The sequence below is a fragment of the Egretta garzetta genome, unplaced genomic scaffold (genome assembly GCF_000687185.1).
Source record: "Egretta garzetta isolate BGI_Z169 unplaced genomic scaffold, ASM68718v1 scaffold206, whole genome shotgun sequence".
NCBI classification, from domain to species: domain Eukaryota; kingdom Metazoa; phylum Chordata; class Aves; order Pelecaniformes; family Ardeidae; genus Egretta; species Egretta garzetta.
In genome coordinates, this window is record NW_009259984.1 from 161762 (window position 1) to 188877 (window position 27116).

The following is a 27116-nucleotide window of genomic DNA, read 5'->3' on the forward strand; positions in this document are numbered from 1 at the left end:
TGGCTTTGAACATGTGGATTTTGGTGGAAGACAAACAGATTCCCTCTCCCCTTGACGCTAGAAATAGCAATAGCACTGAGCAGTCAAAATATTTCAATCTCTTGTTTTAACTGTATTTGAGTGTGCTTGTATTTCATGTCCTGTTATCATTGCAGGAAAGAATCCCCCATCCTTGATAGCTTTTTTTGGTGCTTTTTGCAAACATGAGAGTGAAGAAGTAAGGGGGAGCTCTTCCACAACAAATATCGCTGCATGCTCTGGGATCTTTTGGAAACAAACCTTTTTTTTTTTTTTTTAAATTTATCTTCCAACAGTCCTTATTATTAAGATATTCATTCTTATAAAGGGATGTTAAATAATTAAGCCTGTGGAAGGGGCAACATCAACAAATGCTGGAATATATTTAAATAATGAAGAACATCTTTAATTTGTACATGTAAAATAATTGTGGGCCGATGGTTAAGCATTCATATTTATTAAAATGTACTTGCCTCTCCTTTAGAGGAAGAAGGTTGTCGTTTCCTATATTCTCCCTCAGCCTGAGCCACTTCAAGGCTTCCTTCTCTTCAGTCAAAAAGAATCAATTATGCGTTGCGGTTGCTTTCCCCCAAAATACTTTGATTGCCTCATTTTGTTTTAGCTGAGAGCGCTCAAGTCATTCCTCTTTACACAGGAGGGAAGAGGGGTGTAGAAATTACCCAGCCTGTAACCAAATAACCTGGCCTTTAGTGCGGATTCCTAGTGATTCAGAATATTGACAGCAATCAGGAGTCTCAGGCTGTTGAAACTTCCCCTCTAATTGAACTGGGAAAGGTAAACCAGTTTCAGTGCTCCGCACGCTGTAATTGCAATAATTTAATTTAGCTATTTAACCTGTAATTCAGTGGTATTTATTAAAGAGCATAGGAGAAAATGAGGCCATTAGGAGCCAGAGATGAATACATTGAAATGAAAATGAACACTTCTAACTGCTAGTTGACCTTCGTTTTGTAGCAGTTTTTATTAGGCTGGTCACGGTAATTACTGGGACGTGAATCATGGAGAAAAGTGAATAATTCTGTAATGAACATTTTTATTCATTATCTCACATTTTCAGGAACCAGAAAAGTATCATGTAAAAGTATCTCCAATGTTCTCCTTTTGTTTGTTTTTCGACAAATAATGGTTTGTGGACAATAGCTGGGTGCAAAACATCCCTCCACCGTGAGAATCCGTGTCATGCTGAATTGATGGGACCGCAGTGCTCTGCATGCAGTGTGCGGGGCTGCGGGGCACGCTCAGGGAGACTGAGCAGTTTGTAAATGAAACAGGAATCGTAATAGTAGATGTAGGACATGCTGGTCACCTGTGTTAAAACTTAAGAGGGCACATTTTGGGACAAAAGCTGAGGTGTTAAAATTTTTCAGTGACTTGTGCTGGGCTCTCTGGGCATGAGTTATTTCACCCTGGCTTCTGCCAAGGAGCAGTTTGTTTGGGCATAGGTCTTCCTGGCCATCAGTGAGCTGTTTTGGGGAGCAAAGTCAGCATCTGTGGAGGCTTCTGAATCTTTTTTGTAAGGCAAGAGCGAGGCCTTTCCCAACACCACTGTGCGAGCAGTAGAGCGTCCTCCGTTCCTCTCCTGCTTCCGCTCACACCGGCATTTCCAACACCAGCCTAGCTCTGGAGCACATGAGCTGCATCCCCAGGGTTTGCTCCAGAGGAGAAAGGGTGGAGGGAGAGCAGGCGTGGGTGGATTTGTGTCTCTGCCTCTTGCATGGCTGCCCTGGGACTGCCACCTTGCTGGAGAGACGGGGAGGGGATCAGCACCCTGCGAGGAGGTGGGAGCCTGCGTGCTGCCCTGCACCAGTGCCTGCGTGCCATGTAGCACGGTCTGCTGGGCGGCCTGCCATCGCAACCCTTCTGGCCATGTCGTTTCATTAAATCTGCTCCTTTGCTGCAGCAAATTGTTCAGAGTTAGTGTCTCGGCAAGGAGAACGGGCAGTGTTTTGGCAGTTGTGCTGTGATTGATATTCTGTTCGCTGCTCTTGAACACTCTGATCGTTCTTTTTACCACTCTTGTTTTCCTACTAGTGTTATTAAACCAGCCAGACTCTGCAGGGACCTGGCCTCCTGCGCTCCCGTAGTTCACAAGATCTGGAGGGGTTTTTATTTTGGTTTGTGGTCTTTTTTTTTTTTTTTTTTTGAAATAATTTTTTTTAGTCTTTTTGTTTCAGTTAATTACTGCCCAATACAATGAGATATAAGTTTAGTGAGAGCAGTGCAGTGAAGAGGGTTACTCCCCAAATTCTTCCAGCACATCTGCACTATCCATGGACACAGTAATTTCAACATGGATGAAGAGGGTGAATTTATTGATTGTAATTATTCACCCTGAAGACGATGATAATCGTTCCAGGTTCGAAGTTCTACATACTGGAGATGATCTTTGCTAGACATTCTCTTTCCTACTTAGAAGTGGCCAATAAACCTACAGTAAGCAGCTGTGATGAAAAACTCCAGCTGCACTAACCTCTAAATTTCCCGAAGTGTGTGCTTTCTTACTTGAAGCCCTTTGATTTTCAGCCTGACTTTGAAAAGGAACATAGGTCTCATTTAACTTTAAAGCGTCCCAGTGATGCACATTCCCACGATAGTTTTCCTAATTTCTTTCACTGTCTTCACTTTGAGGAACATCTCAGTCCCACTGGCAAATCTCTCACAGGGACTGACATCAACTTGAGGCTTGCTATTCAAATGGCTGAGTCTATATTCTGTGGGTTTAAGGCGGCAAAAACCAAATGGAGTTGTAAGTGGTAAGGTGCGAATGCTTTCAACATTCACCCGGCGTCAGAAATTGGACGTAATTTAAGAACTGAGATTAAAAGAGTGTGCTTATGGAGAGGCACCAAGGAACTGGGCTGAAGAGAGGGCATGTGATGTTTTCCAGTTGACTGATTTTCCTGCCATATCCCTTTACCTGCAAGCTACCTCGTACTTTGCAGCCTAGAATCCCAGCCTGGTAAAGATGCCGCTGTTTGCATCAATTTTCTCTACCTGATACTGATACTGGTTTAACCGCTACCTCACCAAAGAGTCTAACCTGAATGCTTGCTGGGGATTGGAAAGCACTCACCCCCCCTTTGGAATTTGGCAGTGTGATCTCAGGGTGGTTTGCCAAGTCTTTTGTGGGGGGTTTAGTTACCTATGACTAGTTTTCTTTAGAACGCTGCCACATTCTTCTGGGCCCCTGTTGCTAAATGGAGATGTACAAATGCATGTCTGACCACCCCCATTCAGTGATCAGCCAGAAAACTTAATCTTGGGTCAACCTAATAGGGTTGAGTTTTATTACTAATAGTTTTTATCTGCTGTGGCTAGTTAAGAATTACGTGTGATACGTGAATGCTGACTCAGTATTGCTGGGATACTCAAGGATTTGAGAAAGCTTAATAAAGCTTAGAGTTTAAAAACAATTAGCAGATTCTGGGCTGCATTTCTTTTGAAGACATTTATTTTCCCTGTTTATTCAAATGGGTAGAACTCATTGTCCTTACTATAGATGTTCCTTTTGCAATGCAAGAGTTAAAAATCCTTGCTGTACATCTACATCAAAGATACTGTAATGGTGAGTGTTATAGACATACCTGTACAAATAGATTACCTTCAATATATTCCTTTTATATTCAATATATATTTTATACACACACATGTATCTGCACGTATATGTGGGTAGGCAATAAACAATTTTACCATTACATTTTTGTTTGGAAACAAATGCCAGCCTGTGATAATGGTATACTTTTTCTATCATAGGATCTTTATAAGCCATAGACTGCCACTGGGGACTGCACTATGAGATAATTGACCTCCACGTGAGTTATATGTCCTGACTCTAAAGCAAGGGCGCACGTGGTGGCATCAAAATCAATTATCTCACAATCCATCCCCAGCGGAAAGGGCTACTGCAGTTAGAATAGACCCATGAAAAAGATTTAGATATTTTAAAATGTTTTCATATAAATAATGTTATTGCATTATGCAAAGAAATACAATAATGGTGGTGGATTAAGCTGTGCTAAGTGTACCTACCAATGGACTCTGTGTGAGCACTCACTAGCTGGGGATGAAATCTCATTGGGGTATCACTGATGGAGTATCACCAATATCACCAAGGCTGTATTAACTGGGCTGCCTCCATTGCTGCCATGCAGGTGACTGTCAAGTAGATATATCTTCATTTCCTCTGTGGTCATCATCCTCTTGCATGTGTCGGGGAGCAGTGCAAGTAATGGACAGAGCTGCTAAGCTCTGAGGACAAAATTCTACCTATGCCAACCCTTGCAAACCCTTGCCAGGGTAAAACTATTTGGAGAGAGCAAAGGTATTTAACTCAGGGATGGTGTCTCCAGTCAGAACCTGATCACCCAAATGATCATAGTTAAACTATCATGTACTGGAACTTTGAAACTCTTCAATTGCCCAGTTGCTTGGTTACAGGATCATTTGTCATCTATTCTGGTAGCAGGGTGAGAGGTGGGGGAACTGGAGGGAAGGGGGGGAGAAGATTACATGTGCTGCTGAAAATGCAATGAGCACATTCGATCATATTTAATTCCCATTTATATTACTGTGGACATCCCTACTGCCCAGCTGCCCTCTCAAAGACTCAGAGCTATGGGATTTTTTGATGCATGAATGAAGACTGGGAAGAGGGCCAGCATGCTGTTCATAGGCTTCTTCATCATTTATTACCTTCTAGTTTTAATTGTTTTCCTGCTTCTCTCGAGATATTTATCTAGGAGGAATTGTACTATGCAGTGCAGACACGCGAGGTGGCAACTGAAGATTGCTTGTTAGCTCAGTGCACCGTACAGTAGATGGATCTTAATAAAATAGAGAAGACTATTTACATTAATAGAAGAGGCCCATTTGTAAACCTTTTATTACTTAAGTGCACAAGTTTGACTTCTGTTTCTCCATTATAGAGGTGTGGGTTATATAATAATCACCACATAACTGCACTGTTTGTATCCTTATAGTAATGAAAATCAGATCTCGCCGTATGCCACTCCGTTGCACCCTATTGTGTCTGCAGGGCTACGTTTATCTCTGGTAAAAGGCTCTGGTAGATTTACAATAGGGCAAAATTTGGTCTGCTTAGTTTCTGACTCGTACTTCAGCAGTGGAAAAATTGAACAGAAGCCACCAGAAGAGAACTTGATGATAAGAGGTAAAACAACGGGGAAATTGGCAAAGGAGGGAAGGATAATTAATAAGGAAAAGATAGGAATGGAGTGTGTGTATCACAGAGTGACACTTGAAGGGAGGAATCCAGATCTCTAGTTCCCTGTAGCTTCAATGGGGCTTCACTCCCTTTTCTGTGGGAGCTGTCAGATGTCACCCTCACTGCCGTTTGGTTTCCCTTGCCCAGGGCCCGGTGGCTTTGTCGCAGGCAGTACCACTGGTTACCTTTCACGGTCCCCATGCTGCCTCCCAGCCCCAGGGCAGCACATGACCGAGGTACAGAGGAACTTGCTCTGCGTTCGGTCAGCCTCCAGCTCCAAAACCTGACACAAACACATTGGTGTGCCCAGGGGAGGGAGAACTGGCAGGCAGTGTGGAGCTGTGTGAAATACGGCTCCAGCCTTTGCCGGTCGGTGCTTTGTGTTTTCAGAGCACCCCACACTGTGCAGGAGATGTGACAAATCGCTCCGCGTCTCCGAGGAAGGTCAGGCCCATAGGCTGAAGCAGGAGTGACCACTTTGATTTAAGTCCTCTTTGATTTGAAGAATAAAAAGATGCAAGTCCCTTTTCATGCTTTGAGGGCTAGAGAATTAGGGGAGCTTTCATGCCTCTGTCCCATTTTAGTCTTCAGGAAGGCAAGGTTTATGCATTACTCCAATTTCTTTTTTCAAACACAAGAGTGCAGTTGTGAACAATTGTGCGTGCATTGGGACTTGGAAGAATTGAAGGCCACTAAATGTAGGGGATCTTCTTAGGTGGAGAAAGTGGCTTTAGAAATGGGCATTTTTGAATCGATCCCTCAAGAATTATTTTATTATTTCTCCCAACATTTTGGTGACCTTGAGTGTTTATCTCACCTCTTGGGGGAGTGGATAGGGCTGCTCATTTTGACATCGTGAAAGTTCATGTTATTCACTGAAGCAGTCAGGACTTCTCTGTTTGTCTGGTACCTAGCATTCCCTGTTAGTTAATTGGGAGAGTATTTGTTGACTTTGATGGGTCTGCTGAGCAGAGTCCGTGTTGCCAAGTTCAGTAGACAAAGCATATACACCAGATTTATCCATTCCTCATCCATCTTGACAAAGGGATAAATATTGACTCAAGTGTTCAGCCTCGTTTCCCTCCCATCCCCCATCCCAGCAAAACCCAAAGAACATGTTTTATGGATAGAGCCAAATGACCAAGCTTAGATAAAAATACCTTACCTCATGCTTGTAGATATGAAATGGAATCAATTAGTCTGACTAACAGGTCATCTTGCCTGAGACAGCACATATCATTAGGCCTAAAAAGATGATAATAGGTAATTTATAAATATATATCATACGTATTTCCTAATGTGTTAGGAAAAAAAAATTTACTGTCATATTTTTAATTGTACAATGAACATTAAAGTATGTGAATCAGCTTGATTTAAAAATACAAAAGAGCTGAAGTACCCTAATAATAAATCCGTAGGTGTGTGTTGGGAAAGAGATGCAGTTCGCGTGACTGATGAGATATTAACAGTTTTGACCTGATCTCTCGGTGACTGATATTGATAACACTTATTTCTAGAGCTCACCGAGGCTCCCATATGGCACAGCCTCCGTTGAGGTTGGAGGGAGTGTGTGCAGCTCACGCTGAGTCCGGTGTTTCTAAATGGGGTACTTGGAGCAACCCTATTCATTTTTGTGAATCACGGCCGTAAATTTAGAAAGCAGAAAATGCCTGTTTCATAATGCTGCCCCGACGCTGGCAATGCCACATTATTTTTGTTGTGTACTCTTAAGTGCTTCCCCTCGTCTGAGGCGCTGCCGGCTTGGAGCTTCTCTTAAGGATTTGCCGGCCTCAGAGTTAGGAAATGTTTTCCTGATAATCGCCTACACTGTCACTGGCCTAATTAAATCCCATTACTTCTTGTTATACCCCAGTGGGACCCCCTGAACAATTCCTTGGCATCCTCACTATCTGTCCCCTGTCAGACACTCCTGGATGCTTATCTGGAGCCTCCCGCCAAACTCCAGCTATAAGTCGCCTGATTGCTGTCTGCTCTGTGCACGTCCGGGGCCCTTCTTGCTGCTTTGCATCCCATATCCTTCAATTGCAGTTTTTTGTAAATCTGGTGTGCCATGACGTTTTGGTTAGAAAATAACTTCTCCGTAGAGTTAAGCATCTGTCTGTGATTGATAAAGGCAAAACAGTCCAGACTGAAGGTTGTCAATTAATCCCTCCATCACCCAGCTCCATCTGCTGGTCTTGGGGGTCATGGAGGAAGGCAGGCTCTTGATCACTGCTTGATCCTGGGACAATGACACCAAGCTGTGGAAAATACCCTTACTTCTCAATTTGTACACTTCAGTCAGCCTTTGTTATGCACATGGGCCAAAATCAGCTCTCAGAGTTTCACCATCCCAAGGTGTTCTTGAAGTCAGAATCTGATCCACAGCAAGGCTAAGTGGGAAACTATTTTTCCACAGAACAATGACCCAAGACTGTGTATAATTTTGTGCACCTCGCTAATTGGAGGATGTTGTCAAATTGCAGGTAATACAGAGAAGAACAACACAAGTGATTAAAATGTTGGCAGGATCACGCAAGTTAAAGAAGGAGCAGGTAGAGGGAATATCGTTTAAGTAACAAGGAACACTGGGGGTGTTTCAGTAGCGTGACACCCCTCCAGGCCCCATTCCTAGAAGGTTTGAGTGAGGTTATGAAGTCCATGAAGCCAACGGGGCTTCGGTATCGTCCTGATGCTACGCACCAGGTGCATTTTCAGAATGAGAGCTACAGCCATGAATAATAGGTAAACTGAACTACGTGTGAAATGAGCGTTAGGAAAAACTTCCAGACCATGACTGATTTTCAGGTTGTAGAGTGTTCTTAAGAGGTGGAAAAATGCCAAGTTTCAGCAAAGTACTTATAAAACCATGTCCTAGGATTTGGTGAATACAACTCCTTTGTTTGAGGCATTTAAACCTAGTTTAGCTGTTAAACCTAGACTATGAACAGAACAATAAACTATTCAGTCAACCAGAAATCAAGACCAAACAAACTAAAGCAAGGATGTTTTGGGAAGGAGCTGCCATATCTGACTTGTGGCCAGTCCTAAAGTTTTCCATCTACTGTTAGTTAGAAGTCAGTCTCCTGTGGAATCAGTAAGGATTTGGCCGAAGTAAGAACTGTGTAAAAGCAGAGTGCTATTTTGCTGTCCCTATGGCTGGGGAGTATTTTACGATGGTCTGCTGCTGTGGCATGCTCAGGTTGCCCTTGGCAGTGCAAGTGTCCCCGTTAAACGCCCTGTGAGTCAGGCAGCAGTCCTAAAGCCGATGTAGTTTTTCACTCACACCAAACAGAGGTGTGGAACTCATTGCCGCAGGAGGTCTCAGGGGCTAAAGGTAGCAAAGGGGTTCAGAACAGGACTAGGCAAAATCGGGAAGATTTGGTGGGTGGTTAATAAAACTGCTCGTCTGGTCTGGATCCACCCCTGGCGCTGAAGGACTCTAAAACATTGATTGCTTGGAGCTGGGAGGTCTGGATAGGGTCTAGTTGAGAACTTTTTTTTACCTTGATTCACACACTCTTTACTTGTGGTCACGGATCAAAACAGGATCCTGTCTGTGGGCATGACCTAGGGGTTTTATGTTCTTATATGAGCAAGAGCAGTAGCGTCTTGCTGATAGGATCTCACTGGTTTCACTCTGTCCTGAAAGAGACCTCGAGGTTCCAGCCCAGGATGCCATCATTTCTCTGAACAGGCTTCCTGGCTGAAGCCAGTGCAGCATTTGGGTCTGGCCTGATCACTCTCTTTCACCAGTTTAACTAAAAGGGTCTTTCAGACAGATAATCCAGAATACTTCAGGGTATAGATTGTTTTAACCGATTGCCACCCCAGTTTAGCTGACCTGTTTTAGCATACCTATATAAATTTACAGGGAGAAATTTCCTGCTATAGCCAGTTTTAAGCTGACAGAAATAGAGGCTACACTGGGGTTTGCACTGGTTAAAGTGAGTCCTTTTGATTAAACTGGTGCCAAATTCTGTGTGGACAAATCCTCATATTGTAACAAACCCACACATCCTCCCTTTCCTCTGACAATCATATCAGGCTGGTGAGTCCTATGGACCCAATCTAATAGAAATGGAATTTTTACCATGCAAATCTTATTACCTAAAGTGCCAATGAAACTAATGGGATTTTGGATAGTAAAAAATACTCTGTATGTGATACATAGTTTGGAATATAAATTCATGGTGAGGTGGGGGTGGGGGGGCAGGACTGTAAGGAAGGGGAACTGTGGTCCTTTGTGACTTTGGAGGACCTCTTCCTCCCAACACCCCTCAGCTCCCCCTTGATTTCAGTGGGACTAAAGTGCTGTTTAGTGTCTGAAACACTGAGCTCCTTGCAGAATTTGGTTTTCAAAATACACAACTAAGTGTCTGTCTGTTTTAGAATTCATTTGAGGGAGGGGAACAGAAGTAAAAAGTATCCCAAATGCTCCACTCCGAGGACAGGCATCTCGAGGAATATACATTTTTCCAAAGGGAACCATTTTTGCTGTGGAGGTTGGCTGAATGCGTCAAGAACACAGGGAGCTTTTGGACATATTTTGACAATCCCTGGATAAAAAACCCCCTGCTGAATCTATTTAGATAACATTTTAATTTACACATCCTCCCAATAAACACACACACACACACACACATCTCTATGGTGTATGTTATATATATGCTGGTGTCCTCAGGCTGCCAACCTGTGTGGCAACTCTCAGGCTGAGGACAGTGTCAGCAGATACATCCAAAGTTAATAACCAAAGTGCTGCAAACACTACAACCTCTAAAACTGTCTCCTATAGTTCCTATACATTGTGATAACACAGCACAACTTGCAGAGTGTTCAACACCCTTGTCATTACTTGGGCAGAATTCCTACTGACTTTTCTGGGAGCTTAGTTTATGTTCAGGCCTAAAATATTTTAAAGTAAAATCTTTTTAATAACCTACAGCATTGTGCCATTGCGATGGTGATGCTGATTACTCGGTTTCCTGTCACCTTGGAAGGAAAGATGCAATAAACGATACCTTTATTTTTGTATTTATTTTAATGAAACACAGAGAAAAGGCACTTTAGAAAAGTGGAGGAAAGAGGAGGAGGTCAGATAAAAACAACTGCAGTCTGATGTTCGTTTTTGTGGCGTTGATAGTTATTATTCCCAAAGAAAATAATGTCCTTTTTTATTTGCTTTTAACATTTCGCCCTTGGCATCTGTTCCATCCATTGTGGACTAACCTAGACTCTGTTCTCTGACGATGGGTTAAAGTGAGCACTTACTGAAAAGCATTCTCTACTTAATTACTTTTCCTTCTTCTGGAAGCTATTTTTTTTTTTATAGTCACATGTTAATTGTGTATTAGTAGGCCTTTCTGATTAGTTGAAAACATAATGAAACCTTTGTAAACAACAGGGAGAAAGAGGGAGGGGGAGGGAGGGAGCGGGAAGGGGGGAGAAGGGGACCGGGTGAGAGAGAGGTGTGAAGTGGGGGCTGGACCGGTGGGGGGGAGGTCGGCGAATTTTGAAAGGCAGAAATAATGCCAGTGGAAATTTCTGGGTTTTGGTTTGGGTTTTTTTTTTTTTTTTTTGAATTGCAACTTCCCTCGCCCAAATTAATCAACTTACTTAATGAGAAATGAGATGCATGGAGATGCAAATTGCTGTCGATCTCCAAAAGCAGGGTGGCAAAGGCAGCAAGTTGGAATGGCGTGGAGGGGGGCTGAGCCGCAGCTCCCCCCCGCCACCAACCCCGTCCCATTGGTACGGGGCGCCGGGCTGAATAACGGTTTTGTTGCCGGCTTTCTCTCCCTCTCTCTCAGCCGTAGGTAGAAACACTGCATTTGTTTCCTGCGACTATTTCAGCGAGATAGATGTCCCCCTCTTTCATCTCGCCTGCCTGCTTGATTCCCACAGTGGAGCCCTGTGTTCCCCGTGTTCCCTGGTCTCCCCCTCACGGGGTGGAAAATTGGGATGCAGGAGGAACACAGGCTCAGGTGCAGGGTCTCAGACACGCAAGGTAATCCCGGCAATTTTTAAGTTACCTGCACACCCCTCAGAAAGCCAGGAAAAAATTGCAAAAAAAAAAAAAAAAAAAAAGAAAAGAAAAGAAACAGTACTTCGAACCCCGTTCAGTGACGCTCAGAGCCCAGCCAGCGCAGATCAGATTCAGTGAATCAGCTGAATCAGGCCCTCTTCTCGGAGATGTTTTTTTCTTTTCCTGGAAAGCTGCTCCTTCAACACAATTCACATTGGTTGTTTTTAAAAGGACCATCCTCTGTTTGCAGCGCTGGATTTTGAAGGGGCAGAGCCTCCCCCCCCTTCCCCATCCTCCGCCCCCACCCCCTTCTGTTGCTGCTTTAAAGAGCTGTACTTAGAGGGATTTTGCAGCTCTCCGTGTGTTATTAGAAAACGTGTGGCTGGGACGGTTAAAATGGGAGTGCTACTGTATGCAAGAGCAATGTTCACTGTAAGCAATCCAAGGAAATCCTGCCAAGGCAGTATATGAACAGCAGCCAAACAAAACACAGGCGCCTTTCCAGTGAAAACCAGCACACTTCTGCAAATAGAGGAAAAATTGACTTTCTGATTTGGAGTGTTTCTACAACTAAGAAGAATTACTACAGTGATTGTTCTAAAAATATTTTTTTCAGCAGCGCATTCTCAAAGGGGTTGGGATGCTTAGCATTGTTTAATTATGCTTCTCTTAGGTGATCAATCTGGATTGTATAGAAATAAAATAGGAAGTTTTTAGGGTTTTCTTCTATGCCAGCATTGGCATTATTTTCTGCAGGGTTACAGTGGCATAAACCACCACCTATTTAAGGAGCAAAAATTGTATTTTTATCCTTGCACTTCAGGAAGTGTGCTGGGAGATTCATCCTTTGCAACTTCATAGCCATAGATTGCAATTTAACTGCTTAATCTAGAGCAACCCCCGAGATCCCTGCTTCTGTAACTGATGAGTTTTATTTTTCATCTGAAGTATTTCATACCTTCCTCCTTCCCTCGTCCCCCCTTCACCCCCCAATATTTAACCTTCTAAAGCTTCTGCTCATTTTGCTTTGTTCACCCAGCCTGGGATTTTCCTTTACAGGACTTTTGAGTCCTGTAGGAACCCGTTAGTGTGAGATGTGTCTGCAGTCATTCCAGCATTCAAAAAATTTCCATAATGATGGAAATTGAATGGGATTCCACAAATTTGTTTATTGCCAAGAATAAATATGTTGTTAAAAAATTGTTTTGCTAGTCTCAGCTACAATTTTTTTCAAAGAATTCTTAATAACAGAGTTTAAGAATGCAGTCAGTTTATCTAAAGTGAGCTAAAGAAATGGGGTAGATCTATGGAGAATTATTATTATCCTTTTTTACTTCCAAAACTCAACATAATATCAGCATAAGCAAAAGCAACACAATTGTCAAGGATTAATTTCAGTTTATGTATTTCTCCTATTTCAACTGTTTTTCTTTTAACTAAAGATACAAGAGATACTTTGGTAGATATGTCTCCATTTATTCCTCGAAAATATTTACAGCTGAGTTCTTTAGGCTTATAGCTGCTGTGAACTCAGTTCTCTTCTTTTAACTGCACCACCACAAACGAGATTTATCCCTACGTTGAAGACAGTGTCTTGAGGTTTAATAAATTCCCATGTGGAAGAAGACCCTCATCCAGAGCCCATTGAAGCCAGTGGAAAAATTCATACTGACTTTGGTGGGCTTTGTATTGGGATATTAAACATTCATTTCCTCCCCTTCTTGAATTTAAGTACTCATTTTCAGGGTGAGATACTCTACTTTAAACAAATCTCAGAGTGGTCCTAATTTACTAAATTAACTTGTGCTGTATTTACCATTCAGGCAAAACTTCCAGTAGGGTGAAGCTGTTGTATACACTTCCCCGAAGGTAAGACTGTGTTTTTGAAGGTCTAGTTAGAATAGCTGGGGAAGGACGGACCTCTGCCCTGTACTCAGGCCCCTTTCTCCTTTGTGCATAGTGCTGTATTCATACCCAGTCTTACAGAGAGCAAATCCTGCATATATACATATATATGTATACATGTATGTGTATACACAGGCATACAGACACACATGCGTGCATTTATATGTATACATATATATGCATGTGTAGACATAAAAATGAAAGAAAGCTTGAAAATGTAAGCACTTCTGCCTTCAGTGTGAGGGATATCATCCGCTGTGTTCAAATTAGGACATGGAAGTTGTGGCATATGCCGTGTCAAGGCACAGCAGTGCAGTTCTGTATCTTTAAATGTTGATGCATAGCAGTGAAACCAGGTGAGATCTGGCCCCAGGTGCTGGCTGCTGCATGCATTGCTGAACAATTTTTAAAGGATGCAGATTGGGTGGCTGGAGGAGGAAAAAGCACGTCTTTTTCTGAATTGATCTGTTTTTCTTTTTTTTTGTGAAATATGTTGTAAATTGAATGCAATGATTAAAAAAATGATCGACTTAAGCTTCGTACATTCCTCTAATAGCAGCTCGGTATAATCCAGTCCTGACCTGGCTCCCCCTGATGTGCAGTACTAGTTGTCATGGAGCCCCAATTATGCCAAACTGGGGGAAGATTTTGTTGAGAACATGAAACTCATTTCACTGGTGACTGTACACGAATGCTGAGTTAAGGGTCCTTCACAGAATTGCTCTGGAGGGAAAGCTTGGATGTTGAAGAGTGCTCTGAGGACCGCTTCTGCTTTCCCTGTCTGCACATCAAGGGCCTACATGGCCTGAAAAACAGCTCCACAGCAAAGTTTTTTCCTTCGTTCTTTTCAACATAAATCCCGGTTTGAATCATTTTACCTTCAAGTCCATAGGTTCAAATTCTGTGGTCACCAGAGATGAGGCATCAAGGTAAATTTGCAGATAATTTGGATAACGGCCTGTGCTGAAGGTGTGTGGCTTCTAAACCTAATTAGAGGTGTAGTTTGTTGCAGGCAAAAATTATTGATACACAAGGAAGGTTTTATTCGGAGACATCTGTAGGTTGGCAGCTGTGCCAGCCATGTCTGTTCTTCTGAGTAACGGAAGCCATGCAGCCGGGAACAGCAGTGCGTAGATGACAAGTATTGAGAATATCGGTTGAATTGCACTATGAAAATATTTTCATTATTTTTCTTATTACTGTTCTGTGAGCGGATTTGAGATATGTGCCTGCCTATGTCTGTGTGCGCGCGCGGATGAGGTAGAGAGGGAGGGCTGTTATTTTTATTTTTTTTTCATTCACACCTCCTTAGCATTTTGTACATATCAGCATTCTAGCTGAGCGATTTGCTAATTGCACTGGAAGACCCACTTTAAATTCAGGAATACTGAAACTTTGAAACTGTAACATTTTGACTGGCGAGAATGACCAGTCTTCTTTTCTCTTTCGCAGCGAGCTAGTTGAAGGAAGCTGGCATTGTCGCAGAGTGAAAGCTCTGCAGAAGTGCCGCAGGTTTTTCATATGGAAATGTGAAATAATGGGGTGATTAAATAGAGCTGTATATTAAAGTACATCTGACATTAGAATTAGCATAATGTGCTCTAGCCCTAGGCTGAGTACTTTATTTGCCATCTGCGTCGGACCAAAATCCCCTGGGGAAGCGCTAAAATATTCTGAATAAACTCAGCCCGAGTTCTTATTGAGAGTAAAATACCATTTGTGGCACGTCGTATTGATTCGTCTTAATTGCGGTGCAGAAAAGAACATTCAGTTGCTGATGACTTTTGTACTCTGTGACAAGTCGGCTGGAGTTATTCTAACACTGCAGTTGGTTAACCTGAACAGACTGTCGTGCTCAGAGAAGGAGAAAACCTTATCTTCAGTAGCATAAACTACAGTATCATCTCCCGGCTTTACTCCTTTCTATCTCGATGCAGCATCCTTTTTTTTTTTTAATATTATTCCCTGAAAACAGCAGCCGAAGAACTGAAGGGGAAACGGGGCTTCAATGAATCAGTCCAAGAAAATTCACATTCTTACCTAGTTATTCTCCCCAGTCTCCCTCCCCACACTTCCACCCCCACATGTTCTTAAAAAAAATCCAGAAACATCTGATCAGCTTTCATCTAAGGGAGTGAAAATCAGTGGAACTTGTCCTTGAGGATCCATCTCCGGAACCATTAGTTCAAGAGATTTATTATGTATATTCTGTAAAAAGCTGTGGCTTCTCCTGTGCATAAGCCCACTGTCTTAGTGGGTTGTAATGGTTTGATTTTTGTCAACTCTCCACTCAAATAGGTTGCTGAATACCTTTGAAAAAGTGCTTATAACATGCATAAAAGATAAATATTTCATCTGAAGGAAAATACTTTGATGCTCCATGCAATTCTGTAACATTCACAAGGTCCAGTTTTTACCCTATAATTGCCTATCATTATACACAATTTACATATTCAAACATTCTCTACAAACCTTAGTCTAGCATGTTTTTATTACAAATTCAGATCAAGGGAATAACCTTTAACTTCAGAGACAAATGAGACAAATTTACAAGTGCATGTCTGCTGTTTTCTTGTGTTTTATAAATCCCTGCAGACCCGAACACTTTTGCTATAACGCCACTCAGAACAATATACATATATTACTACTTGTTTGTAGTGCTTCAGTAATGAGTCCCCTTTGTATTAGATAACCTATATAATTCAGCATCTAGGCCCTCCATAACGTCAATTATCTCCTCATAGCTAAATGTACATTCCATTAAAACAAGATTTACAGCCTTTATAATACTTCTTAGGATTGAACGTGGAGATTTTGTGGATTTAAAGAAGCAGAGATGGGAGTTAGCATTTGTTAAAGAAGCAATGAATTAAAACAAAAATGCTATTTCATTTGCTAACTATGAATAGGCACCTAATACCCTTAAGAAATAGTGGTAGTAAAACAGACTGAAGTACTCCTGGGGAAAAAAACAGGAAAATTTGTTTTCACCCTTTGGCTTTTTTTATTGTTTCCTCATTTACTCTTTATTTTTCCATTATGACATGGACAATTTCCTTTATGTATCCTCCTTTAAGTTCCTATTCAGATTACCGAGAAATCTTGCTTGTAAGATGAGAAAATGGCACCTTAGAAAAGTCTGTGGGGGGAAAAAAGAATCGAGCACTTGCCAGTTTTCAAACAAAACTACTTACAGGAAACCGATTTCAAGGGAAGCTGCTGGCATATTTCATATGTTGTAGAAAAGACTGACATTATTTCAAATGCATTTGAATACCTTATGCAAAGAAAAGGCCTAAAAGTGTCCTTGAGCAGTACAAGGGTTTTTCATGAATGCTGTAGATGGGATGCTATATATTAAACCACCAGCCGTGGGTAGTCCTATGGTCTTTTCATCTCACGAGTGGGTACATTCCCCATTTTCACCGATAGTTTTCATTATTTTATACAGCAGGTTTGTAAAGCATCCTTTCAGTCTGCTGGCTGCTGTCTTAGGTTCAGAGAAACTAACTAAAAGACACAAAGCTGTTTAGATGCTAAAGGTGGAGTCAATTGAAACCGTTGTATCACAAAGGGCTAATTTAAAGTTAACTCATTCACTATTGATCTTTTAATATTGATTTTCCTGTTTGCTCCTTACTTTTCACACTTCTCCCTTTCTCTGCTTTATAAATTGCCTTTGTATTTTAGAATTTAACACCAATTAGAAGAAGTTGTTCAGAGATGAGAAACGTGGGTTTTATTTTCCATTTTAATAGTGCTTCTGGGTCAAAATCCTTGTGTCATGAGTTCCAGTTTTTGCTATGCATTTTTCTTCCTTTTTCTGCACTAAGTAAAAAAAACACTTCTTTTACTTCTGTAGGCTGAACATTAACTTTCAGTAAGCCACAAGCTCTTTTAAGGAATGAGAAATTGGACATCCAGAAGGAAGTTGCCCAAAATTACTATTGACATTTTATACCTAAAAATATAATATTGCCATTTTGTAATGCACTAGAAATTAAACTGAGCTGTGCATTTGGCTCATTTATGTGAATCTGGCAGTACAGATCTGAGGTATGATTAAGTCTCACAGAAAATGGGACTATTGAACACAAGCTGCATCTTCAGCCAAAGGTCGCCCGTGTCCATTAAGAAGCAGGAAGCATCTGTTTGTGTTATGCATGGCTGTAGTCTGCCTGCAGTCTCCGTTTTTGTAAGTGTAAATGCCAGAGAGGACATATAAAATGCTTCTGGGGAAAGTTTAATGAAAAAAAAAATCACAACTTGGTGTATTCATATAAGCCTAGTTAAGAAAGATCCTTGTTTGTGATAACCTGGTATAGCTTATCTGGAAGAATTCAAAGTCTGCAGTGGTGGGCATCGGAGTTACTTTGAATTCATAGCAGGGTAATTCAAATCAGAGTTTGGCTAAGAGTATGATTTTAAGGTATCCGGTTGGTACCTCTCTTAGTCTTTCAAGGATTCATGCTCTTTGTTCTTGGAATTGTGAAAGGATTGGCTGTAGACAGACAGCATGACAGTCTGACTTCTCAAGTATATGACTGGTAATTCATCTGTTTGGTTTTCCGCTCGTATGATAAAATAGTTCATTTGACAAAAAATGTATTTATTATTACAAGAATTTTGCAGTCCTGCCTAATAGAAAAGGAACACCACTGAAAAGCACAAACGGCTTCTGAAAATAAAATAGGCTCCCAAAAGTGGGGCAGCATTTAATCCAACAAAGACAGAGTTTGGCAGTTCGCTTTAGCATAGAAAGAATTAATAGTACATTACTACTAGTAGTGTAATATTAACATATTTTAATATTGGTGTCAGCCAGTGGTATTGTAGATATTTTTCAACAGGTAGAAAATGCTCTCGAGAATATTTGCATCGTTAATTAAAATCAGTGCTGGGAATGAGAGGGTCTTGTGGGGTTTGTAGGTTCTCTTGGCATAAAGCTTCTTGCATAATCTCTGTAGAGAACTTGCAGTCTCACTAGTCAAGGTAGAAACAGGATGGGGAAAGCTGTAAAACACGCAGGCAGTGTGTGGGAGAAGAATATTGCATGAAGTCGTGATTTTTCTTCTGTTTGAAGATGGCACTGGAGGACACAGGCTATTCAAGAGGCATGGTAGAAAAAGAGAATAGGGCCTAGGATAGGAGGAAGCAGGATTCTGTTACTGAGAAGTAACACTCCTTAGTTACTTCTCCTCCTTTCTTCAGACACTCTTATTTTTCCATCCACCTCTTCAAAACATTTAATTTTTGTTTCACTGTCACATTCTTTCCTTTCACCGACCTCATCCTGAGATTCCCCATTTCCAAATGATGACAGTCTCTGTGGCCCCTCATGCTTGGGCTCTTGCACCTAAACCTTTATCTCCTCTTCTTGACTGAGATACACTTCAGGTCAGTTGAGCTTTACAAGAAAGAGTGGCTGTTTATCTGAGTGGAGAATTGGAGGTGCTTAGGTTGTGAGACTGCAGGCGTCTTGCTAAGTCATAAAACACCAACTTTCTTTGCCAGTTGATGCTTACTTTACGAATTGTTGGCGATAGTCCCCATCACCTTCCACAGGATGTGCTGCAAGAAAAAGGCAGTGTAGGGATGGATGCACTGTGTTAGCTCTGGGGATGGATAGAGGAGTTGTGCTTGTCTTACATCTTCAACTTGTGTTGCCATCAAAACAAAATTAAAATGAAGAGAGATACAAAGAAAAATGGTTCCTTTGCATTTGGTATTTAAAACGAGTGACTGGCATTGGACTGGCAGTGGTGATCCTCACCCAGGCTTGGACCCTACTTGACAGTTCTGTCCTCTTTATTGAGACCATCAGTCCCTCTGAAATGGAGGTAGCAGCACTTCCAAACACCCCAGGGAGTGCAGGGAGGGTAAAACTCTTGATATTGGGTGTGCTCAGCATACGTTTATTCAATCATAAACATACATAAGTAAATGTTCTTGCTACCTTGAATAATTTAGAGTGCTAATATGGCTTATAAAACCTGTGCAGCAGAAATACCTATATCAGAGGTATTTTTGCTTACCCAATCTAACACCGGGTATGAACCGATATAGTTCACGCTGCAGATCCACACTGCAGACACCTGGAAAATATTTGGTCCTTGTCTAGGTGACCTGTCAAACCACGTGTAACCATATATTTTCTTCACTATGAAACACTAAATCTTTCCAGTATTTAATGCCCTTCTTTTTAATGTCAGCTGCTCTTATAAGGAGACTTGTTAAACCAGTGTTCTCAATTACGGCATTTTAATTTAATAATAATTCAATTAAAGGTGTGTTTTTTATGGAGCATCCACGCTACCTTTATTGGTATTATTAGAGTAACCATCATAATAACAAGGAGTAATTATTTAAATGTTCATTAAAAATTGAGTGGTGGAGAGGAGAGTAACATTGGTGGAAAGATTGTAGGAACCTGATACATGTCTGTTCCTGAGTGCTACAATAAAAGGTGTCCTTTCTTTCAAGCTTGCAAGTTTCTACTTTTCCTGAACTTCTAAAGGTGCAGTAAAGCAGCATTAAAATTCCTTAACATTTTTATTGCTTCTGTCGTAACTTTGTAAAGGGAACCAGAAACATTATCTGGAAAGTACTGCTAGAGGTAAAGAATGGCAGTGGTTATGTGGACCTGACTGCAGCTCCTCACCGCAGTCCTGGCAGGGGTTATGGGTGGGTGATTAAAAAGGGAGGGGAGTTCGTTCTCTGTTACAGCTAATGGAATTATTCAGGCATGCTGAGGGGAGGATTCGTAAAGCACTGGATGTCACTGTAGCCCAGCAGAAAATAATGAATTCTCAACAGTCCTTATCTCACACTGATTATTGTTTGATGGTATCCAGAATCACTGAGGATATTTTGAGGGAAATTTATCTCCAGGGCAAAGGCGCTCAGCACTCAGGGTATACAGAAAGTCATGTACCAGCTGGGCAAGGAGGAGCTGCGTATCACTGAATGATACAAGTCAGACTGCAGAGGACAGATAAGTTAGGGGATTCAGGCTGCCTGGTGCAGTGGGATGAATGTCCACAGACCCAGGCTACTCTTGTCCTGGGCTGGGCAAACCGACCTGTCTTTTCTCACTGCCCCCTGTAAGGGCAGAATTTGGGAGGCAGGATTAGAATTTAGCTTTGTTTTGTGCTGTTCATGAAAGAGAAAGAAGCTTGTTATTGCTTTGACATTTTGAACGGAACATAATCTGTCATGCAGTAATGGAGGGAACACATTTTAATATTTCTGGAAAAGTCCATCTTTTGTCATAATACGCAGCAAAGGGAAAAGTGTTCAATGAGTTCATAGTTTGTAATTACCTGCTTGGGGAGAAGATACTAGAGAGTTTTTTAATCTACCAGATAAAACCGTAACAAGATCTAATGGTTGGCAGTTGAATTCAGCAAATTGCATCGGAGAGAAGAGAGTTTTTTTAATGCTGAAGGTAGTCAACCATTGCCACAGACTACTCCGATACATGGTGAATTCTCTCTCATTTGGCATTTCCAAATCAAGTCAGTAGAAGGGGGTGCTAAAAGCCATGAAGTGGTTCAACTGCAAATCACTGGACTGGATGATATCTGTTTGTGAGGTGCAGACTAAATTGCTTCCTATGTTTCTTGTGCATGTGTAGGTAGGACAAAATATTATGATCTTAAATTGCAGGAAGAAAGATTTAGATTAGGCATTTGGTGAACCTTCATGATGGTAAAGGAGAGAAGGAACGAGGTAGACTTTGGGAAGGTTGTAGACTCCCCATACTGGTGGCCTTTGAAGTGGAATGGTGGAACATCTGCTATAGATATGAATAGGTGCAGAGATATGGACATCCCTTGGGTCAGGAATTGGACAAGGGCAACCCTTAAGGTTTATCCCAGTCCTCTCATTCTTCAATTTCACAGTCCTTCCTAGCCTTCAGATCAATATTTCTGAACCTATACACCTGCGTCTCAGTAGGATCCAGCCGTACAAACCTGTCTCATGTCTGAACTCCAGTGCCAATATTTGTTTGGCCTTAGTGCAGCCTCGAAGCCACTATTGACTGCTCAGGGCTTGTGGCCCGGATGCCTCACCTCAGTATGTCCACTGTATCTACCAACTAATGTAAAGACAAAAAAATTATACTTGAGCCATCAGCCCCCAAAACCATGCCTAGTTACAGACCATAGGGTTGAATCCATGTGCAATTCATTGAATAGTATTAATGAATTGGCTTGTGCTTAACTCTAAGCACATGAATAATTTCATCACTATCCAACAGAGCACTTCAGCCTATGCTTAAGTTTCACTGATGTTGATTACTCACATGCTCAAAGTCAAGCACATGCTAAAGTGATAAAGATTGCATATGGCAAAGCCTATATAGCTAGTTGTCATAAAGTGGGTATTTAGACAGACTTCAGTGCAGGTGGCAAGGGATTAAGATAGATATATATCAAAAGTAGCCCTATAACAAAGAGTTTTATAGTGTAGGTGCACTGCATTATTAAATATAAGGATCACTCTTGAGCAATACATGGCTGTTTCTGGGCATGTTTAAAATATTTAGCAAGTTTTTGAATATAAAAATGTTCGGAGTGGTTCTTCAAAGACTTTTTGACATTGTTCTGTTCTTAAAAGTGAACATCTACACTGCTCAGGGCAACTTCTAGGCAAGATAACCATGAAGTGATAATATGGAAATGAACATTTTATTTTATTTTTTTCATTTTTTTAGAACGGGGAGTCTGGGGACAGTCTTTGAGGGATGTGAAAGTTAAAATATATATATGGACAGGCACGCACATGCGAACCCTCATGAAGCAGTCAGAGATTGGTAGCCAGGTAGCCTGCAGTCAATTTTGCCATCGTGTCAGGGTCTCCTGAAGAGGAGTATTAAGGAACATAAAAGCTAAACAAAACAAAAAGGAAGAGAAGACTGTTTTATGACTGCTAGCTTGTAAATCTGAGATCACTAATAGCACTAATTTGCTCTGTTTGAAAGAAAACTAAAAAGGAGGGGGATTTACTTTCCTCACTTGAATTTCACGGAGGTGAAGTTTTGGAGAACAAAACAAAACAAAACATCTCAGTTCCATGTAACATGTAGTAGCAAGCATCCAGCCAGCTGCCATTTTGAGGGTAATTTTTTTAATCAGCCATTTCAGTTTTAGATTGGCCTTGATCCTCAGCCTGCTCAGGAATTTTTCTCCTTACGTATGTGCCTTTGCTGAAGTAAACGTGTTGCTGTTGTCGTCGTCGTCGTTGTCTAATCCACAGCTGCTTTCTTCCTCCTGTCAGCTCTTGAGCTAAGCAAGGAGAATGCATGCACACACACACACACACACACACACTCACACACTTTATTTTTTAAAGAAAAAAAGCCCACAACAAAAAAAGAATGCATGCTGTGACTTTAAAAATGAAAGAATCGAACAGCTGTGGGTAATAAATCGATTAATTAGAGTGGATAAAATGAAGGTGAAGGGTGCAGAGCACTCTTTAATTTGAAGATATATGACCTTGTAAGATGCTGCACTTCATTTGCTATTAGATCACACTTCAGAAGGGGCTTTATTAAAATCTATTCTAGGGTGAGCTGAGGTAAAACATATTGTTAAAAAAAGCTTTTGACAGAGTATGTTATATACTTTAGTCTGCTTCAGTGATTTCTGTCACTTTTTATACTACACATGTTGCCGTGCAAGAAAAGTTAAAGGTCCAGACGTTTTCATCATATTTCTGTAAGAAACAGAAATTTAAATCTTTGAAGTAATAATGGGAGCATTTGCTGTTGCTTTGGCTGCAGAGCTGACATAAAACTCCCCAACTGCCTCAGTGCTGAGTAGATTTTTAAGGGATAATGTATCAGTTCCTTTCCGTGTTTGTATGTGGCTTTCATTAATGTCAATAGCAGTTACGGGCACTTTTTCCAAGCCGAGTACAGTTCCCAAACTTGTGTTTTTTTCCAGCAGCAGTTGTTCGAGATTAATCAAAGCAACTGTGTCTGTCCCGTGCGACGCAGCATGCAGGGCTGGGGCACAGGGGCCGTGTCAGCCAGGCAGCAACACCCGCCGTGTGCTGTACGCTTTTTCTTAGCCGTGGAGGGCTGGCTTCTCTGAAATCAGGGTCTGAAGCTGCTATCCACAGCAATAGCCCTACTAAATCAATAGGAGCGTGAGGAGCTGCGCCACATTTATCACCTACCTTTGTAAATAAGTCTCAATCTGGTAGATGCTTTTTCCTTTACGCTTTTATGGATGTTCATTGGGTGATAAGATTAGATAGACTGACAGGCTGATAGGTAGGCAGATAATCTTCTAGCCTCCTTGTCTCAGATTTTGTAGGTTTTGTTAGCAGCAGCCATTCCTGCAACAGCCAGAAGAGGGGAATTCAGTCAGCAGCAATCCTGCTTCGCCTGGTGTGCCCAAGTTTAATTTTTTTTCTTGTTTTTTTTTTTTTTTTTGACTGCTATGAGTCATTCCTCTTTACAAAGGTGGTTTCAATAATACGGTTCTGTTCACCTTATAAACTTTTTCATTTTCAAGCTCAAGCAACAGGCTTTTGCGAATTGCAATCCCCCTGTCTAGAAAGGGGCTGTGTGGTTCAGCCTTGGATCTGAGCTCCTGTGGAGGGGCTGGGATCGGGCTTCGTTCCGGTTGTTGTGCAGACGCAGGTCAGGCGTGAAGCTTGGTTCAGGCTTTGAACTTTCAGGAAGTTTAGTGCCTTTAGGTGCAGTGGGGCCATGGCTAGCCAAAATATGTACTTTCATAAACAAACAAGCAAAAATTAATTTTAGATTTTTCAAAATGGGCAGTTATTTTTTCAGGAAACCTCCCCCTCATTTAAAAAAAAAACAACAACAAAACAAACCCTGGATCATGATTTTCAAGTTGACACGTATTTATGAATTTATCAGAGTCTTGCAGAGGCATTGAAAAAAAGGTGGGGGGGGGAGTGCAGGGAGGAATGCTTTTTGAAGATATCACATAGTTTATATTGCGCCCAGGACTGGAATTTTCTAGCTAGCAAAATTATGACTGTAGAGTAGACTTGTCCACACCTGTCCTTTATGTAAAGCTGAATCAAGGTTAAAGGAATGCTTTCCACCTTTATGCAGTCGTTCAAAGAGGCTAGAAAGGCAAACAGAACAATGTTTTTGGCTCCGGTGAGTGTTTCTGCATTGGAGGGCAGGCTCAGGCTCAGAAATTCTTGGGACCCAGTTCAAGCACAGCCCGACATTTGTTACTGTTAATTGCAACTGTGCTGTCGGCTTTGATTACCGGATGTTTCATTTGAGTGGCTTCTTGGTGTTTTGGCAAAAAGAATGTCAAAGTGGTTTATGCAAGGGTACATTTTCCAAGCTCCTGTTGACTTGAATAGGACTTGTGCAGCTAAATACCTACATAGTATTTTAAAAATGGAAGTGCTGGCATGACTGAAGCATGTATAAATTAAATTCAGCAAGATCTCAGGGGACTGCTGCATGAAGTATATAAAAATATAAAATGAAGGAGGGAAAATGACACCGAAGCTCCTACCGCACTGCATTTTCCTTGGTTTTCGGCTGTAGTCATAAATCCCTTGAAACAAATTCCTTTTTGTGGAATAAACACGCGAAAGGATTTGGATCCTTATGCGTCATAAAGGAAGGTTTTATTTGCAAGTTAGAGGATATAAACGTATATAGCACCAATGCGTATGTGTGATATTTGTCATACATGTTAACTGAATAAGTGTGGTGAGTAAATGTGCTGTTCAACAATTTATATCAGTCAATACATTGCAATTAAGTCCTTCTTTCAGAAATGCCAAGGAGGAAATGTGTTAGCAAAATAAAGTGCATGCCAACTGTATTTAAATGTTCTCCGCTGTATTATTTTTTGAGTGATCTTTCTGTTTTTCTTTTATAGGTAAAGATGAGCCTTCAAGCTATATTTGCACAACATGCAAGCAGCCTTTTAATAGCGCTTGGTTCTTGCTTCAGCATGCCCAGAACACACATGGATTCCGCATCTACCTGGAAACAAGCCCTTCAAACAGTTCCCTTACTCCACGCATCACCATCCCTCCTCCTCTGGGACCAGAGACTGTTGCACAGTCCCCGCTGATGAATTTCCTTGGAGACAACAACCCTTTCAATCTTTTGCGGATGACAGGACCCATCTTGCGTGAACACCCTGGCTTTGGTGAGGGTCGGCTCCCAAACACGCCTCCACTCTTCAGCCCACCACCTCGTCATCATCTGGATCCACATCGCCTTAGTGCCGAAGAAATGGGGTTAGTTGCCCAGCATCCCAGTGCCTTTGACAGAGTTATGCGTTTAAACCCCATGGCAATTGAGTCCCCAGCGATGGATTTCTCCAGAAGGCTTCGAGAGCTGGCAGGAAACAGTTCCACCCCTCCGCCAGTCTCGCCCAGTCGCACCAACCCTATGCATCGCCTGTTGAATCCTTTCCAGCCGAGTCCTAAATCACCTTTTTTGAGCACCCCGCCACTGCCCCCCATGCCTCCCAGCAGCACTACGCCTCCCCAGCCTCAGGCCAAGAGCAAGTCCTGTGAATTTTGTGGGAAAACTTTCAAGTTTCAGAGTAACCTTATTGTGCACCGGCGCAGTCACACAGGAGAAAAGCCCTACAAGTGTCAGCTCTGTGACCATGCTTGCTCCCAGGCCAGCAAGCTAAAACGCCACATGAAAACGCATATGCATAAAGCTGGCTCCATGACAGGCAGGTCAGATGATGGACTGTCCACCACTAGTTCCCCCGAGCCGGGCACAAGTGAGCTCACTGGAGAGGGACTGAAATCCGGTGAGGCAGATTTCAGGAATGAGAGCGATCCTTCCCTGGGCCATGACAATGAAGAAGAGGAAGAGGAGGAGGAGGAGGAAGAGGAGCTCGAAAATGAGAGCCGGCCAGAATCGAGCTTCAGTATGGACTCAGAACTGAGTCGTAACCGAGAAAACGGCTCCAAGTCGTTGCCAGATGAGAAATCCCTCGTCCTGGGAAAAGTCATCGAGAACGTAAGTCTAGGTGCCATCCAGCAATATAACGACATGCTAGCTGAAAAACAGAAGAGGAGTGGCTTCATGAAAAGGTCTTCTGACCAGCGAGACTTGTGTCCTCGAGACCTCTGCCAGAGAGATCCAGGCGATGAAGACTCAGTAGTAGGAGAGTTGGACCGCACTGAGGAAGGGACGGTCAACGGAAGAAACTTTGGCCCGGGCGAACCCTTCCCAAACTTGTTCCCCCGCAAGCCAACGCCTATCACGAGCCCCAGTTTAAACAATTCCTCTAAAAGAATAAAGGTAGAGAAAGATTTGGACTTGCCACCAGCAACGATAATACCTTCCGAAAACGTTTACTCCCAGTGGCTGGTAGGGTACGCAGCATCGCGGCACTTCATGAAGGATCCGTTCCTCGGATTCACAGACTCCCGACAATCCCCCTTCGCGACCTCTTCTGAGCACTCGTCGGAGAATGGGAGCTTGCGTTTCTCCACCCCGCCGGGGGACATGCTGGACGGGGGGCTCTCAGGGCGCAGCGGCACGGCGAGCGGAGGCAGCACCCCCCACATCAGTGGTCCCGGCCCCGGGCGACCCAGTTCGAAGGAAGGGCGCAGGAGTGATACATGTGAGTACTGTGGCAAGGTCTTTAAGAACTGCAGCAATTTGACGGTGCACCGTCGGAGCCACACTGGAGAGCGGCCTTACAAATGCGAGCTCTGCAACTATGCATGTGCCCAGAGCAGTAAGCTGACGCGCCATATGAAAACGCATGGCCAGATAGGGAAGGAGGTCTACCGCTGCGACATTTGCCAGATGCCCTTCAGTGTTTACAGCACCCTGGAGAAACACATGAAAAAGTGGCATGGAGAACATTTGCTGACAAATGACGTCAAAATTGAGCAGGCAGAAAGAAGCTAAGGCCCCCCCCGCCCCCC

The 27116-nt window shown here is 42.3% G+C and overlaps 1 protein-coding gene across 4 annotated transcripts in view; it reads left to right on the forward strand.

Annotated features, from left to right (window-relative positions):
• Window positions 1–27099, forward strand: part of BCL11B (BAF chromatin remodeling complex subunit BCL11B) — a 91688-nt gene extending 64589 nt beyond the window's left edge. For all 4 annotated transcript variants that reach the window (XM_009640492.2, XM_009640494.2, XM_009640493.2 and 1 more), the window contains one exon: window positions 25088–27099. In XM_009640492.2, coding sequence (XP_009638787.1) covers window positions 25088–27099 — 2012 coding nt within the window. The remainder of the gene's footprint in view (window positions 1–25087) is intronic.
• Window positions 27100–27116: the final 17 nt, after the last annotated feature.